The sequence below is a fragment of the Psittacula echo genome (genome assembly GCF_963264785.1).
Source record: "Psittacula echo genome assembly, chromosome: 6".
Classification (NCBI taxonomy): Eukaryota; Metazoa; Chordata; class Aves; order Psittaciformes; family Psittacidae; genus Psittacula; species Psittacula echo.
In genome coordinates this window covers 40,651,205-40,664,234 of record NC_137743.1, presented here as the reverse complement: position 1 = coordinate 40,664,234, position 13,030 = coordinate 40,651,205, and the positions used below count along the sequence as shown (strand labels likewise).

General features: G+C 42.9%; 2 protein-coding genes across 6 annotated transcripts in view; one reads left to right on the top strand and one right to left on the bottom strand.

The window, feature by feature from the left end:
• Positions 1 to 6,180, top strand: part of PRPF40A (pre-mRNA processing factor 40 homolog A) — a 29,997-nt gene extending 23,817 nt beyond the window's left edge. For all 5 annotated transcript variants that reach the window (XM_080621425.1, XM_080621423.1, XM_080621426.1 and 2 more), the window contains 7 exons: positions 389 to 526; positions 1,223 to 1,318; positions 2,314 to 2,400; positions 2,483 to 2,579; positions 2,676 to 2,737; positions 4,376 to 4,510; positions 5,530 to 6,180. In XM_080621425.1, the coding sequence (XP_080477551.1) occupies positions 389 to 526; positions 1,223 to 1,318; positions 2,314 to 2,400; positions 2,483 to 2,579; positions 2,676 to 2,737; positions 4,376 to 4,510; positions 5,530 to 5,622 (708 nt within the window). In that variant the 3' untranslated portion in view covers positions 5,623 to 6,180. The remainder of the gene's footprint in view (positions 1 to 388; positions 527 to 1,222; positions 1,319 to 2,313; positions 2,401 to 2,482; positions 2,580 to 2,675; positions 2,738 to 4,375; positions 4,511 to 5,529) is intronic.
• A 4,160-nt stretch (positions 6,181 to 10,340) lies between these two features.
• Positions 10,341 to 13,030, bottom strand: part of FMNL2 (formin like 2) — a gene marked incomplete at both ends in the record, with an annotated part of 148,066 nt that continues 145,376 nt past the window's right edge. The window contains one exon of the mRNA XM_080622181.1: positions 10,341 to 10,450. Coding sequence (XP_080478307.1) covers positions 10,341 to 10,450 — 110 coding nt within the window. The remainder of the gene's footprint in view (positions 10,451 to 13,030) is intronic.

The window sequence follows — 13,030 nt, the reverse complement described above, 5'->3', positions numbered from 1 at the left end:
GTGCTTTGCAGTTGCTTATCCTCATGAGTTCCCAAAATAAGGATTGCAGAGGTATATCTTTATTCAAAACATAGCATTACTTAATTGTTACTACAGAATTTCTCAAGTTGAAATGCTTATCTCATTTTTACTTTCCTCATGAGTATTTCTGTGTGTGTTTCTGTAGTTCTTGCTTGCATGATGTGTTAACTCTGAGATTCTGTTTGAGAAACAGAAGTTGCATGCTTAAAAAATAAATAATTGATTAATTTTCCTGTGAGCCCAAGTGACTAATAGAACATTCTAAAGGGGATCTGTCACTGGGCTTTCCAAAACTTGCATGGAACTGAATTATTCGTCTTTCATTTTGGTATCTTTCAAGCAATCTTATGACTTTTGTTTGATACAGCTGCTAGAAAAGGCAGAAGCCCGTGAAAGAGAGAGGGAAAAGGAAGAAGCTCGCAAAATGAAGCGGAAAGAGTCAGCCTTCAAGAGTATGTTGAAGCAAGCTACTCCTCCAATTGAATTGGACGCTGTCTGGGAAGATGTATGTATCATCACTCAGTTATGCAAGTCTTTCCAAATAGATTTAACAGGCTGCTGCATCCTAATGCTTTTACAAGTAAACCTGGGTTCTCTAAGCTCGTGGTGCAACTTAGACTCTTGTAAAAATTGTCTTGCTATTTATTCAGTAAAAATCGAGGTTTGATGGGAATAACTTTATTGACTGATACTTTCATTCGGATACAATTTATAACAACCCCCCCCCCCAAAAAAAAAAAAATTCAAACCCAAACAAAAAACCCCAAGCAAACAAGCACCCTGAACAACAGCAACCAACCCAAAAATTAAACCCAAACAAACCCTTAAAAAAAAAGAAAAACAAAAAAATCACACAATGCCCCAAACTTAATTTAAATGGAGATAAAGCACTCTGCTTGCTTAGAAATCTGTAATCTTGTTCTGATCAAGATAACCTTTAAAAACCTTTCCTCTCAAAGTATACATTGTATAAAAAATACATGCTGTAACAAGCCTGTGGCTTAAATGGCACATGCAGGAAGAACAGTCTAATTCTGGCTACAGTCTCATAAAGACTGGTTGTGAAGCTGGCCTACAAACCCCAACGTTTAGCCTTGTAACAGTACAGTGGCTTTTTCAACTGGTGAACTTGTGTCTCTATTATTTTTATTTCTGACTGGCTGTATTTCATATTAATATTTCATTGCTGCTTTTCTTACAGATCAGAGATAGATTTGTGAAGGAACCAGCGTTTGAAGACATCACTCTGGAGTCTGAAAGAAAAAGAATATTTAAAGATTTCATTCATGTACTAGAGGTAATTATTACTTTATTTTATCATGATCAGAGGGTATAGAAAAAGATTCTTGGTTGGTTGACTCTTAAATGGTGTAGGAAGGGAGAGGGATTTAACAGAATTCTACTGATTTCTGTTTCAGTGGACATGGTGTATTACCTAAAAGTAACAGATATTAAAACTTCATTGTGAAAGGAAGGAACTGAAGAAATGTGTTGAGTTACTTGATATTCTTTAATACTTTAAATCTGCTTCCCTCAAGAATTTTCAGAAGTTAACTTCAAGATTTCCTGGTTTATTTTTAGAAATATTGTTCAGTGCTGTGATTTCATACCAAACCTGATGAAATAGGAAATAGAACTTCTGCAGTATTTTACTCACTGCGTATCTGGAACTTCAAGAGCATACTAAGCACTGCAGATTTACTTTATTATTTTACTGTAGCAAATTTTTGCTGATGTCCAAAAGGGATGATGTAATTCAGTTTCATTCTTAATTTTTGGGTGGGCCACAGTAAGAGTTAAGCTGCAGAAGATTTGACAAGCCATTCTTGTTAAATAAGGTGCTGTTTTCTCCTAGATAGTGCTAGATTTGGTTTTGCAGCACATGCTGTGTGGGGTTTTTTCAATTCTTGGGGTTTGTAAGGGTTTTTTTTAAATGGCTTAATTTCAGAATTTCAAATTTGGCAAAGCAAGGCATGCAGTGTGTTGTAGGCCATCTTGAGCAGTGGTTTTAAATGGGAAACATTGAAACAGGATTCCAGGTAATAGAAGCTGTGTGCATCTGTGCCTGTACTTTTCCTTGCTCCTAGGCACTTGTTAGGACAACTTTAACATGGATTCCCATTGGTAGCTGTTTATGGGGTTTGTTGCAATAAATGTGTAATTATGTTAGGGTTTTTTAACCACTGTTTTTTAACCATAGATACCTTTGTGGATGATGAGAAACATCGTTACAGTTTCTTGCTGTGTCCGGTAGACAGACAATGATAACATTTCTCTTCTCTTGTCCTCTAGCATGAGTGTCAGCATCATCATTCAAAGAACAAGAAGCATTCTAAAAAGTCTAAAAAACATCACAGGAAGCGATCACGTTCTCGCTCGGTAAGGTGTTAGCCTAAAATCTGCTTCTGTAACTATCTGTCATGCTGTGTTCTTACTGATCGCATTGGGTTCATGTCTCAAGGGCTCAGAGACTGAGGATGATGACAGCCATTCAAAGAAGAAAAGGCAGCGTTCAGAATCCAGATCAGTTTCTGAGCGCTCTTCCAGTGCAGAATCTGGTACGAGATTATCTTGTTCATTTTTAAATTAATGTTACTTTTATTGAGTCCTTATAATTTTGCTGATTGTGATTTTGCTTGCTTCTGTGTCTGCAGAGAGAAGTTACAAGAAGTCAAAAAAACACAAGAAGAAGAGCAAGAAGAGAAGACATAAGTCTGTAAGTACAGTTGACTTGAGTTGGCTAATGGACAACCTGACACCTTATGGTTTCGGTCATCCTTTTTGGATATCTAGTCAACTCTGGTGAGACCCCCATTTGCAGTACTTCATCCAGCTCTGGGGTCCCCAACATAAGAAGAATGTGGACCTGTTGGAGCAAGTCCAGATGATTCCACAAAGATGCTCTGAGGGCTGGAGCACCTCTCCTATGGAGACAGGCTGAGAGAGCTGGGCTTGTTCAGGGAGACCTTAGAGCAGTTTTCAGTGCCTAAAGGGACTGGCAAAAAAGCTGGAGAGGGACTTTTGACAAGGGCAGGTAGTGATAGGACAACAGGGAATGGCTGTAAAATTACAGAGGGTAGATTTAAATTTGATACTAGCAATAAGTTCTTCCCTGTGAGGGTGGTGAGGCACTGGCACAGGTTGCCCAGAGAAGCTGTGGCTGCCCCATCCCTGGCAGTGTTCAAGGCCAGGTTGGACAAGGCTTTGAACATCCTGGTCTGATGGAAGGTGTCCCTGCCTGTGGCAGTGGGGTTTGGAGCTAGATGGTCTTTAAGGTCCCTTCCATCCCAAACTGTTCTGTGATTCTATGATCTGTAATCATCCAGCTGCCTTTGTAATAGGGACTGTGTGAGATCAGCCTGGAGGGGAGAGTAACATAATAGCTTTCTGTTATATATACCTTAATATTAAGCCATTTAAGATTATTAAATTGGGTGCTTACTGCAGCCGTGCAGGCAAGGTGTAAAGGATTGCACTAGTAGCCTGATATTTGCAGTTTGTCATGGCAAATCTTGGTGTTCACTTCTACTGTGGAGAGCTGTGAAGGTTCCCAGCCATCTTTACCTTTTGCCTAATGCTGGGCTTCATTCCTTTTGTCTGCTTGTGTATCAGGGTTGCATTAGAAGTTCTGGATCATCAAAAGGATGTGAAGAGCAAAAAGCTTTCACTGTATCAGTTGAGGGCAAAGAATATATTTTCGTCCTGGGTAAAGAAACCAACCTGGGTCTCTGCTCTCACATCAGATGCAGAACTCTTCAGAACTGGTCTGTTCTTTTGTTCCTTTCACTTACAGGCTGTACCTCTCAGCAGACAGTGTCCATAGCGAGGGGGGACATTAATAGTTACCTGTTGAGTAAGATACTAGTGCTGAAGGGTTCTGACACAAACAGGTTCACATAAGCTTAGCAACACTGGGATAAAACATGGAATAAAGCCACCACCGTGCCACCTAATCCGTCACAGTATGGTTAATATCCAGAAAAAGCCAAGCAGCTGTGTGACAGAAAAGTGTTTACCCAATTTCACCCTTTCTGGAGATCTTATTGAATGACAGTTGTGCCCAGGAGAAATGTAGATGTATTATATGGCATCCAGCATGCCCTGATGCTGTGTGCACTGGGAATGGTGAACATTCTTTGGTATTGAACAAACTTTTCTCCTTCTCAGATCACTTTAGTAACCTTTCTTGCATTACTTATTTCTGTGATGGTTAATAAGATGTACTTAATTAGTAACCGCTTCACACAGTTTTCCTCATATGGTCTACACTGATATGAAGTCAGCTGGTTTTGAGGTGTGGTTATTCTAGAAATAAATATTTAATATATTTAATATTTTCTCCTTATTTACACAGGATTCGCCAGAATCAGACATTGAACGAGAAAAAGACAAAAAAGAAAGAGAGAGGGAGAGCGAAAAGGATAGAGTTAGGCAAAGATCTGAATCAAAACATAAATCTCCTACTAAAAAGCGACCTGGAAAAGATTCTGTAAGCTTTCTTGTTTCCTTTTTATCTGGTGCTTTGTGCTTCCTGTGTAGGTGCGATGCTCTAGTATAGTACTTGGGCTTTACAGGCATAATGTAAGGTGCTGGAGCTTTATTTATGTCCTGCTTCCATTTTTTTATATATATATATTTTATATACATTTATACATTATACATTAATATATATATTATATATGCATTTTATATATATGTGTGTATGTATATATATATATACGTGTATATGTGTGTGTGTGCATATATATATATATATATAAAGGACCAAATGCAGCACCCGCCCTCTAGAATTTTAGTAGCTGCAGTGTTGGGCTGACACTGGGAGGAAATCTCAGTGGAACAAAGTTCTTCAGTTCTTGCACTTTTCAAGCCGGCAAGTCCTGTGGGACCGTGTTTGTGACTGCAGTCCTGCCTTTGGCTGCCATGCTGTGCTGACTTGTTTTGAAGGGGTTTAGAACAGTGTTTGAGAAGATGCGTGCAGGTGTTTGAATGAAAAAGGCAAACTGCTTGTGGTTCAACACTTTTTGGGTCTCTTGGAGGCGGAGTTTTTTGCCTCCCTCTGGTTATTTAGATTGTGGTGGTGGTGGTGGCCTCCTCCTGGGTAAAGCCCCATATATTCCACCTTCAAGAAGAGCTGTTAGGGCAAGTGTCTACTTCTTAAATTACTGTCATAAAATAAGCTGCTTGGGCCTCCAGCTGCCTTTGGAAAATGCGATGACTTGGCCTAATTGGGCATTTCCTGAGAACTTGGGTTTGATCTTGGGTGTGATAGAGCAGAGTCTAGGGGAGGACAAGGACTTAGCTTGCTGTGCCTCCTGTGCCCTCCCCACTTGTTCTGGCTGCCACTGTTGGGGCTCCCGAGCATGACACGAGCAGCCTTCTGTACCCTGTGTTTCTGTATTGCTGCTGTGGCATTGGAGTAATGGTGGGGCACAAACAGCACCACTGATGACCAGCATGGCCTGGAAGCCTCATCGTTTGCGCCACTAACTTTGCTTCTCTCTACAGGGGAACTGGGATACTTCTGGCAGTGAACTGAGTGAAGGGGAGCTGGAAAAACAGAGGAGGACTCTTTTGGAACAACTGGATGAAGATCAATGAAAGTGTTATTTATACCAAATATGTTTACATTGTGGCATAATAAAAGAAACCAATGTCTAATTCAGGATGCGGGTTCTGATATCCTGAGTTCCATTGCTAAAATGACAGTGGGTTTTAATTTAACCACATAAATACATTTGAGTACTACTATTATGGGCCTGGCATCAAATCTAGAGAAGCAAATGAAATTCCAAGTGCAAAGCTGAGTGTCCGTCCTGGAGCTGCCAGGCAGCACGGGCGCTCTGCTTACCATGCAGGGAGTGTGCTCCGCAGGGAACACTGCCGAGGAAGGTGGCGCAGTGCTCACTGGATCTTGTCTGCAGGCCCAGGAAGTTGGCTCCTTCCTAGCAAAGCATCACCTCAGTCTGGTTCTTCCTAGAAAGGTAGTTAACACTGGTTGTCTGGCCCGTGTAGGCAGGTAAAACTTCATTTGTAGAAAGAGATTCTTAATATAGTTTCTTGTGGTTTGTTTGATGGATTTGTGTTTATTTTGGGGAGGGGAAGGCAATGGGAGTAAGGAATCCAGTTCTTGATCTGTACTTCTAAAATGTACCCGCTGCCACAATCGCTCTTTTGTGAACTGCGTCACTGGCCAAGCCACGTGTAAGCTTTTGTATGGACACCTGACATCTGGCTCAGGCTTGAGTCTGATACTGTCTGAGTGAGTTTTTCCTGTAAATTTTCAAAGCCCTGGACCTGCAATTGATGGGGATGTTGACCTACCCTTCCTTGTGGTGCCAGCAGGGTTGTGCATGCCTCTCAGCTGCCTTGGGTTCCCCTAAAACCCCATTCCGAGCAGCCATGGGCATTACATCAGTGTTTATGTCCACATGAACAAGATCTAGTAATAAAAATCACTGTAAATTAATCTCAATGTGTTGCCTTAAGAACCTGCTGAGGAATGTACCACCACCTTGGGCTGCTGCCCGGCCCCTGTGCAGCATCCCTGGCCAGCTGCTTCGGGGGAGGATTCCCAGCCGTACCAGGGGAGTGGTGGCTGCAGAGACCAAGGTCAGAAGCTGTTCCCGTTGGACTATTTTTGTACATTTTTATTGATGATTAAACCTTCTCTTCCAGTGTGTACTAGTTCTCATTTGTACTTTTAAAGGCTCTGTACAGCTCTGATAGGTTATTACTGTCTTCCACGTTTTGGATTTAAGCAGTGTAGTCACTCACACCAACAAGGGGAAGACAAGTTGCAGTTCAGCTTCCTTCGCTGCATTTTTTTAACCCAGTATCAGACAGTGGTTACTAGTGCATAAATCCCAGCAAGGCCTGATTTGTACAGCATGCTTTCCTGTTGGGCCGGTTCTGTGATTCAAACTAAGAATGCTACTGGATTGAAATTACTAATTTGCAATAGAAAATTCTGGTGATGGCTGATCCCTGTGGATTGGCAACAGTATCTGATAACTGATTACTTTGGGCTTCTCAGGAGGCTCCATATAGAGCATATGCCAATATCGGCATTTCCCCTGGAGTGCAGAGCTCTAGGGGAAAAATACCCAAGTTTGGTCAAACAGGGCTTGAGTAACTCTTTGTTACTGTGTGGCATTTCCCATCCATGTCTGGGAAGTTGCCACCTGAGGCAGTGGTGGTGGCAGCTTTCCCGGGTTCCCTCACTGCAGAGCAAGTGGCTCTCCTGTGCTGGGGAGGGTGGGTAGCACTTGATCCTCCCAGGTCTGCCACCATTTCATAAATGTGTGTTTTGCAAACTGTGTAAATTCCCTTTCCTAGATAGAGATTTAAAATGGAAACACACAGCTTGTGTAGCCCCCAGAAATGCCCGGGTGCAGAACAGCCCCACAGGGGGCTAATGGAGTGACACAGCTGACAGAGCCCTGGGAAGCAGGAACCACAGCTGAGCACTGAAGCTGTCAGCTGTAAAAGTTTGCAAATGTGTTAGAACTTCTGCACAATATTTTGTTACTGCATTTGTGTAACCACCCTAAGGACAAAGTGTTTCTAAGTAAATATTACTTCTAAAACATTTGCCTTTATTTTTCCATTAAAAATAAAAAGAAACACAACTATGAATTTAAATTACTCTAATGGGGTTTTTTTGTGTCTTTAGCAAAATCCAGTTAAGAAATGCATCTTAAAACAAGACGGCTTTCAAATAATCCTGGCAAGGCCTAGTTTAGTTTTCTAAGGGAAATGAATGTGGACTTTTTTGTAGGTTGTTCTCTTCAAGTTCAGGACTTCTGTTTGTCCTGTTGGGTTTTGTTTCTTTATGGCAAACTACTTACTCCTTGTCACTCACTTTCACAAGGAGGGGTGGCACCTGCAGCCATGCTGGGCCTGCAGGGCTGTGTTCCAGTGCCTGGTGTCTCACAGTGCACGCCTTGAACAGGGATCTGGAATTCATCCCTTCTGCCTCCTGTGAGTCTGGCTGTGCTGTAGCCAAGGGTGAACTGATGGTGTGAATGACCTGCAGAATTATTTCCAGTGTTTATAACTGGTAGTGGAGCTCAGGAAGTGAACTCTGGGATCCCAGTGGGTGGGAGCACTGCTGGGGGGTGTCTTCTCTTCCTCTCCCAACTCCAACAGCCCCAAAGAATTGCACTGCAGTGTCAGCACAGTCACTTCTGCCTTGCTGCTGGCTTCCAGCAGTCACCTGGCACATGCCTCCATTTGTTAAAAAAAACCCATGAAAGTGGCTCAAAAAACACCCCTCTGGATTACTGTGTAGTAGTGTAAATAGTTTATTTGATCTTATGCCAGGAACAGACCAGGAAAGTAACATGAACTGCTTTTATAAAACACTTCTAATATTGCTAAGAAGCAGGTCTATTACTAGAAAAATATTAAAGAGAACATGCCAGCATTATATTCTAGCTGTATGATAATTTTGCTTTCAATTAAAAAATTACCTTTGAGCTTAAGCATGTGAGAGCAAGTGCTTTTAACCCTTGTCTAACAATTGATTAAATTAATGGTCAAATTTTCTTATGCAGATTAAAATACTCTTCTGTCACTGCCCGTGAAGAAGGAGGTGGGTTGGCATGTTCTCTTTAGCTTGTCAAGTACACGTTGCTGTAAATGCAAGAAGGTGGCAGTTTGTAAAGGAAACTTTCTGTAAATAGGTAAGCAGAGGTCAATGTGGTAACTTTGAGCCCCAAACTGTCCATTTAGTTAAATATAAAAACAAAAACTATAAGTTAAAATAACATTCAGATTGTATAGCACAGGCTGATGCATTTCTCTTTAAACAATATTTACAGTATTACCCAGAGGCTAAAGTGGGAATAAAAGAGAAGTGTAAAAACCATACAAAACTGCACCAATTTTGTAGCAAAATATCTGTACATTTAAAAACAGATTATCATATAACTACACATTATCCAAGAAAAAAAATGGGACCTTCACCAGTGGTTCACATAAGCACAACATAAAAGAAAACGAAATTCAGTGGTTAAATACTATACAATAAATTTTACAATTAACATATTGATGCGATGAGACCAGGCAAGGTAAGCTGTAAGCAAAACGTATCTCGGAAGTTCAGTTCAGTCCAGTTCTTTACGTGTGAGAAGATCGCGTGCCCTGCCAGCACGAGCTGGGCTTCGTCTTGCTGCTCGGGGATTCTGGTGCAGACCAGCCGTGTGGGGCACAGCATGTGGCTACAGTCACTCTCACGTCCCTTTTATCTTTAAAAAGCAATGTAGAACCTACAACCTAACAGGATTTTTAGGCTGGGCTTCCCTTCGCTGACCAATGATCTAGAATCTGAACCAGATTGTCCACGGAACTTTGCATTGGAGCAGGGTGTTAATTCGACAGGGCAGGGCAGAGGATGGTTCTCTGCACGAGGAACTGAACCACGACGGTCCTCAGAATCCTAATACTGATTATTGAGATGTTAATACCTTAGTGCTAATTACTAAATACACTGTTATTCCAAAGCTGATGCTAGCTGGAGAGCCTTTGCCACCCTCCTCACCCTGTGCATTCGCCAACGCATTTGCCCCCAGCACCTCCAAGGCCTCAGCCCCACGCTGCACACCACAACCACCACAGCTGCAAGGTGAAAATTCGTGTCCATTCACTGCACACCTGATGCTCACTGATGTACATGGTAGCACAGCCTAGCTATGGCGGCATGTGGACTCTGGGTGGTGAGAAAAGGCACGGGTCTCTTCCTGGAACTAATTCCATATTACCTATAGAAAGCCCTTAAATGTCTTCCTTGTTTTGTTGTTGGTTTTTGTTTGGGTTTTTTTCTTATAAAAAGGAAAAAGCCAGTAAGTGTGGCTGAAGCCAAAGTTAACCCCTTGGTGGACAGCACAGGAATGCATTCAAAAGCAGAGCAAGTCCAGGTATTCCCTATTTACAACTGGTCGGGATGCAGGTCAGGTCCACAGGAGACCAGTCACCAAACTTTTATATAACCAAACCAAACTAAACACCCAAACCAACACGGTATTTTACATTTTGGTTAAAAATACTGAATGATGTATTGGTGTAAAAAGATGATACCCAATCAGATAAAGTCCTATTGCTTTGATTTAATTTGAGCAGGTACTTTAGGCACTTGTTAGCTACAGTTGAGTGGAGAGCCCATTGCTGATGTTCCTATGCATTTTCTAGGTCTTTGAGCCCTTTACAAAGTGAATTTTACCATTCCCCAAGCTGTAAATGAGTGGCAGAACATAGAGCTGACACGGACAAGGTATCATGCAAGCACTCCCTTTCCTTGACACCTGCAGGCCTCCAGCTCACATGGTTATTTCAGCACCATTTGCAGAGCGCAAGTTCTGATCATCGAAGCGCCGCCTGACGCTTCTCCTCACCGCGTCGGCCCGTCGGTATGGCTGGTTTCTAAGATCTGCAGAGAGGAAAGCGGCGTTCGTGAGCATGCACGGCTCACCCCATGCACACACACACACACACACACGCAGTCTAGACAAGGAAAAGTCCTGCTGGAAGCCAATCAAAGCAGCTTGTGTAGGAACAGGAGAAAGGACTTCACCCCAACCAGAGCAGAAGTGAGCAAATACTGACGTGCCCTTTTACTACACCCCCAAGCAGCAGGTAATACTGGTGAAATGTGCCAAAATGCTGGCAAACTAACTGGAGTTATGCTGACAGGTTGGTCTGACCGTCTCCCTGCCCAGGGGCCACTACTGTTTGTTAATGTCAGTCAGAAAGGCAACATCAGCTGAAATCAGTTTGCTTGCTATACATCTTGGTCCTTTACACAGCTTCTCAAACACCAGGGTGTGCTGAAGGGGATTTCTAAGGCAGGATGATGTGTGACACACTGGAGACGTGTGACCCATTGTACAATGGTGCAAGTGTTTAGTGTCACAGAGTAGATCTACAATCCCTATGCACCCATTTATCTAAAAGAGGGTGCCCTGAGATAAAGCAGCTGCAACTGGCTTGCAGAGCTCCAGCTGCCATCCTGCCCCACTGGCACCATCCTGCCAGGCTGCAGCGGAACAGCCAACCCCCTCCCTCCTCCCAGACCCAGCCTGCTGCTGCTGCTGCTGCTGTTGGGAGGTGGGAGCTCAGAGGGAAGAATAGGTGACATGGAACATGCGATGGATTGAACAGTGGAGGAAGCTGGAGATGGACATATTGATGAAAGCCTGTTACATGTGCTGCTAGGCTATAATAAGCACATCTGGGACACCTTAAGACTAATTCAAGCTGAAAAAGAAATTTGTGTTGGACTTGGAAAAGCCCTTAAATGTTTTGGGTTTGTTTTTTTTTTTGCACTGGACTGGGCAAACCCTCCCTCCAATTTCCTGGATGACTTATGCCTTGCCTTAAATACAGCTCCCAAACTTGTCAGCTCTTGGTGTACCCAGCAAATGGTGCCTTTGTTCGAGGCTGCCCTCTCTTGTCTCCATGCTCCAAGCTGCTGGCTGTCCACCTCTCCTGCCCTGTTCAGTGGCTGTAGCAGGGCCAAGACAGGGGCAGCAGAGTATTCAGGGCTAATGCGGGTCTGAAACAATCTGGGGACAAGGCTGCCTACCTCAGGCTAAACTAGGAAGAGAAAGGACCAAAATGGAAAGAGTGTGAAGACGGTCCCCAGCCAATGGCCTGTGTATCCCCTGCACCACAGAGGGTGAAAATAAATGGCCTCGGTCTCCACTGGCCTTTAAGCTCTCACCAGTATTACGCTTAGCCACATCTACCAACAGGCTGTCTGGCAGACAGAGAGAGGAGGAAGCTAAGTAAAAAGTGATGCTTGCCAGCTCTGTGTATCCTCCACCACCGGTGTGCTAGAAGAAATCCTTACCCTCGAGTGAACATTTGGAAATTTAGTGATATTATTCTTCTTTAAGGCTAAACAGAAAAAAAAACAAAACAAAACAAAAAACAAAACAAAACACAAAATGATGGTTAAGTAAAAAATGGGATGGAAGATGAAGAGCAAGTCAACTCAGCGTTCAAAACTCCCAGGCACATTAGCCAACAGAGCAAGAGGGGGGAGGCCAAGGCTATGAGGTTAGACACAGAGAGGAAAGGACAGGAGGGCCACCCTCATCTCTCGCTAACCAAATTCCAAGCTGCTTTGAAGATTGGCTCCAGGAAGATAATACTACAATTAACTTGAAAGAGCAAGTAACTGTTGAGCTGATTACAGTTTGCAATTTTATTAGAAGCATTCATAAAAATACATATCATAGAAGTGAAACACTGTTGTCTTCTTAAGCCACAGAGTCCTTAATTCAAGACAACAGTGTTAACAGACATGCCGGGTTAAACACACCCTTCTTACACTTTACACCACACGATGTAAACTGCTCAGTTCCATGTCAAGTTTTTTATTGTCACCATTTCTGCAGTTCTGGTATGTACCAAAGTGTTTTCCCAGCTCTGTTCCTTCTCTCTCCGTCCTGGATCACATACCAAGCCCAACCCCAGCACTGCCCAAAGTCCAAGTGAATTGGAACTGGTTAGCACTCAAGTGCATGCTTCTGATTTTCTTTAGATCAAGTTGGCATGGAACTGAAAAGAGTTAATTATGGATGTGACCGAATGAGAGAGGATTTCATGCTGTTTATTTTATCCCATATCTCACATGCAGACAAACATGCAGGTGCTGGTTAAGTCTAAAACGTGATACTCCTCACAGAGGACACAGGTTATTGCAGACAACCCTTCCAAGCCAGAAAGCCAACCCCAAGAAAGTCCCACTTAGTTCATGCCACTCGTAATTTTGCTTTGGCATATAGCTGATGTATTGCATGCATTTTACATTGGCAGACTGGCAGACAGAGAAAGACCTGTAGGCCAGAAGAGATGACATAGAAAAGCCAAGGGAACTGTCACTTTTTGACTGCATTTGATCTCCTAAGTCTTGCGAACTGTAGGAAACCTGCACCACATCTACTGTGACTTCCACCACTTGCTGTTCTATGGTATTTGTCATGAGGGTGAGAGATGCCTTTGA